The sequence below is a fragment of the Rhizomucor pusillus genome (genome assembly GCF_041956525.1).
Source record: "Rhizomucor pusillus strain CBS 183.67 unplaced genomic scaffold VTP01scaffold_19, whole genome shotgun sequence".
NCBI lineage: Eukaryota > Fungi > Mucoromycota > Mucoromycetes > Mucorales > Lichtheimiaceae > Rhizomucor > Rhizomucor pusillus.
Genome location: NW_027192161.1, coordinates 195,578 through 198,373, shown reverse-complemented (window position 1 = coordinate 198,373; position 2,796 = coordinate 195,578). Strand labels below are relative to the sequence as shown.

Here is a 2,796-nt window from a genome sequence, read left to right as displayed (position 1 = left end):
GTCTGTCCTGTCTCTTCCCTTGAGGAACTGTGTGGTCATCAGCAAGGTCCAGGCTTCTTCAAGGTGGTGGTCATCAGCAAGGTCCAGGCTTCTTCAAGGTGGTGGTCATCAGCAAGGTCTAGGCTTCTTCAAGGTGGTGGTGTCTGTCCTCCAAAGTCTAGAAACACTTGGCAGGTTTGCATTGGGTGGTCCAACAACAGCATCAAACTCCATGGACACTGCTTGATCCGGCGTGTAAAGTGCCATTGCTGTCGGACGGTAGCCGCGATTGACGGTGGTAAGTGTACCAGCTCTAGCGATACATGCTCTGAGCGAACTCAAAAACGGCTGCAGCTTGGTAGGTGGCAAGGTTAAAGGGCGTTGCAGATTGACTTGCAAGTGCGGATCATACTTCAGACCTTGTATGAACCGGAATAGTACATCGTTCGGATCCATGTGTGGCAACTCCAGCACGGTACTACGATGATGCTCGATGTAGTCAAAGATGCTGCCGATCTGCTTCAGTTGCTCAAGCTCGTGCAATCTGTTCCGCCCTTAGTGGTTTGAACTGCTTTCGCAAAGCACCCGCAGGGTCTTCCAAAGTTGCTGGCGGCTCCTGAGACTTGCTGGTTTGAAGCAATTGCCACCAAGTGATTGCGCTATCCCGCAATGATGTTTGTGCGTACATCACCCTCTTCTTCTGGCATCAGCAAATTTCTGCACCGAGTACTACCATCCTTCCACAGCACTGGATGTTCGTTCACCAAGAAAAAAGTCGGGCTCGGTACGTTTCAACACTCTGGACAATACTGTGCTGACGCTACGTTGAGAAGAACATGCCTCTCGAAATATATCTGCCGGCTGTTCCCGAAGAAGCGTGATTTCCGTCTCGTTTTGCCAGATATATCTTAAGTACACCCAGTTGTTGGAGCTAAATGAAGACATATGCCAGCTATTCAATGATGATTGGTATATGCGACCACAGATGCACTTTTCTGTGCCCGAGCTTTGGCTGGTGCCATTCTATTTGGCAGCTTATCATCGAAGGCGGTTCTGCTTGTACTCCTTCCGGTAACAATACTTTTCATGGCATCCTCTGGGAAACGTACGAAATGTCTAAAAACCCAGCATCAAAGAATCCATGCCTCGCAAAGATTCAGGGACTTTTTGTGGGCCCCTGATACAGATTGTGGAGTCGATTGCATATGGTATTGAGGTAAAAAAGAAATCAGTTTTATCTATTATTTAAAGATGACTTTTGTGAGCTCACATGGCATTCAGCAGTCGGCAAGGTACCTGAACATTACAAGACCCCTGGTTACAGCAAAATTCTCAGCCAAAGTTGCTTCAGTAGCAATGTCTGACTTCGTCCACCCATATGGATTACCCAATGCCGAAAATGCATTACTGCAGTCTGCGGGTCCCAGTGATCAAGAGCTGCATTTGCATTGAAAAGTTGAACTACGAGGATGACGGCCTACCGCCGGGCTATCTCACCACGAGAAAGCCCACAGACCATACGTCCTATCCCTTTTCGAATATCTTCTTGACAATTTGTCAGAAGAATTCAAAAGGAACCTTTTTTGGAAAAGGGACGAGTAACAATGTGTTCGCAAGATACCAGGCATTCGAAATTCATCGAGCCAAAGCCATTGTTCTGCACCGAACTGAATTCATTTATCAACAATCTGACCTTGGATCGTATACATCGGTTTTAGACTCGAAACATCAGCAGAACAATTTGTAGACGCACTCCGGTCTAGTATCATATTTAGACAATATAACAGAACATGTGAACCATAATGCGCTACATTTCAATGTCGTTGCCTTGGATCCGCCATTATTCATACTGGTATCGGATCCAACCTCAGCGGACAAAAGGCATACACTATCAAAATCATGATGCTAGACACCGAATACGAGCTATACGGCGTTATAAGTTCCATCACCAGGATCGGATGTCACTTCAAGGTCGTTACCACTATCCAGCACAATGGATGTTTCATCGCCGTGCTCGATAACATACAGCGACCTGGTATCAAGGTTCTCAAGGATAGTCTATCAGATGATGATGATGCCGCGATATTCAAAAGGGTCAAAAATCCTATAATTCCTTGTTACAAGAAGATCGTAAGACGCTTGAACTTTCGCCTTCATCCTGACCCATTTGCATCCGAAGAAAAAATGGAAGAAAAAAGAAGCCGTATCCAATGTCACAGTATTTACTTAGAAGTCTTAAATAGTTGTAGTATCAAAAATTTAGCAATATCCACATACCAATTCATTCATGATTTATGTCTGAGGAAGAGAGGCAGCATGGCAGATGGTAGAGCAGCATAAAGCTCCTGCACCATTCTGTGATTATTCTTGCAGACGGGCGGGATGGGCGAAGGGGCAGGATCTTTCGTCGCCCTTTTTTACAAACTTAGATACCACACATAGGGCTTAGTAGCTGCATGTGTATTCATGTTTGTCTCAATAACCCACGATTTGAGCTTGAAATACATTACTGCGAGGCCAACGAATGGAAGAAGTTGCTAAAGCGCAGCTGCAGTGACAATATTGGTTTACAGTTTCATTCATTTGTCTATTTGCATATCTCAACCTGGATGGGTGAAGAGATTTCGTCCTACCATCAACCATAGCTCACTATTTTGCACAGGTTGAATGCAAATATCCACAGGGAATGACATCCTAAAGTTGTTTATGGAACTTGTCTCACAAAGTAAAAAAAAAAAAAAAAAAAAAAAAAAAAAACAAAAAAAAAAAAAAAAAAAAGGAAAAGAACTAATAAGAAGAACAACAATAGTTACCCAA

The 2,796-nt window shown here is 44.1% G+C and overlaps 5 protein-coding genes across 5 annotated transcripts in view; all 5 read left to right on the top strand.

Moving 5' to 3' along the window:
- Nucleotides 1-599, top strand: part of VTP01DRAFT_3945 (uncharacterized protein) — a gene marked incomplete at both ends in the record, with an annotated part of 3,014 nt that extends 2,415 nt beyond the window's left edge. Inside the window, 3 exons of the mRNA XM_069382572.1 lie at nt 25-281; nt 334-401; nt 451-599. Coding sequence (XP_069235879.1) covers nt 25-281; nt 334-401; nt 451-599 — 474 coding nt within the window. The remainder of the gene's footprint in view (nt 1-24; nt 282-333; nt 402-450) is intronic.
- Nucleotides 600-648: 49 nt separating this feature from the next.
- Nucleotides 649-891, top strand: VTP01DRAFT_3944 (uncharacterized protein; the record flags this gene model as incomplete). The annotated part of the gene is made up of 1 exon (XM_069382571.1): nt 649-891. One exon carries the CDS (start codon nt 649-651, stop codon nt 889-891), a length of 243 nt encoding a protein of 80 aa, XP_069235878.1.
- Nucleotides 892-914: 23 nt separating this feature from the next.
- Nucleotides 915-1,343, top strand: VTP01DRAFT_3943 (uncharacterized protein; the record flags this gene model as incomplete). The annotated part of the gene is made up of 3 exons (XM_069382570.1): nt 915-1,050; nt 1,116-1,195; nt 1,245-1,343. 3 exons carry the CDS (start codon nt 915-917, stop codon nt 1,341-1,343), a joined length of 315 nt encoding a protein of 104 aa, XP_069235877.1.
- A 26-nt stretch (nt 1,344-1,369) lies between these two features.
- Nucleotides 1,370-1,726, top strand: VTP01DRAFT_3942 (uncharacterized protein; the record flags this gene model as incomplete). The annotated part of the gene is made up of 1 exon (XM_069382569.1): nt 1,370-1,726. The coding sequence occupies one exon, from the start codon at nt 1,370-1,372 to the stop codon at nt 1,724-1,726; it is 357 nt and encodes a 118-aa protein (XP_069235876.1).
- A 152-nt stretch (nt 1,727-1,878) lies between these two features.
- Nucleotides 1,879-2,624, top strand: VTP01DRAFT_3941 (uncharacterized protein; the record flags this gene model as incomplete). The annotated part of the gene is made up of 2 exons (XM_069382568.1): nt 1,879-2,109; nt 2,475-2,624. The coding sequence occupies 2 exons, from the start codon at nt 1,879-1,881 to the stop codon at nt 2,622-2,624; spliced, it is 381 nt and encodes a 126-aa protein (XP_069235875.1).
- Nucleotides 2,625-2,796: the final 172 nt, after the last annotated feature.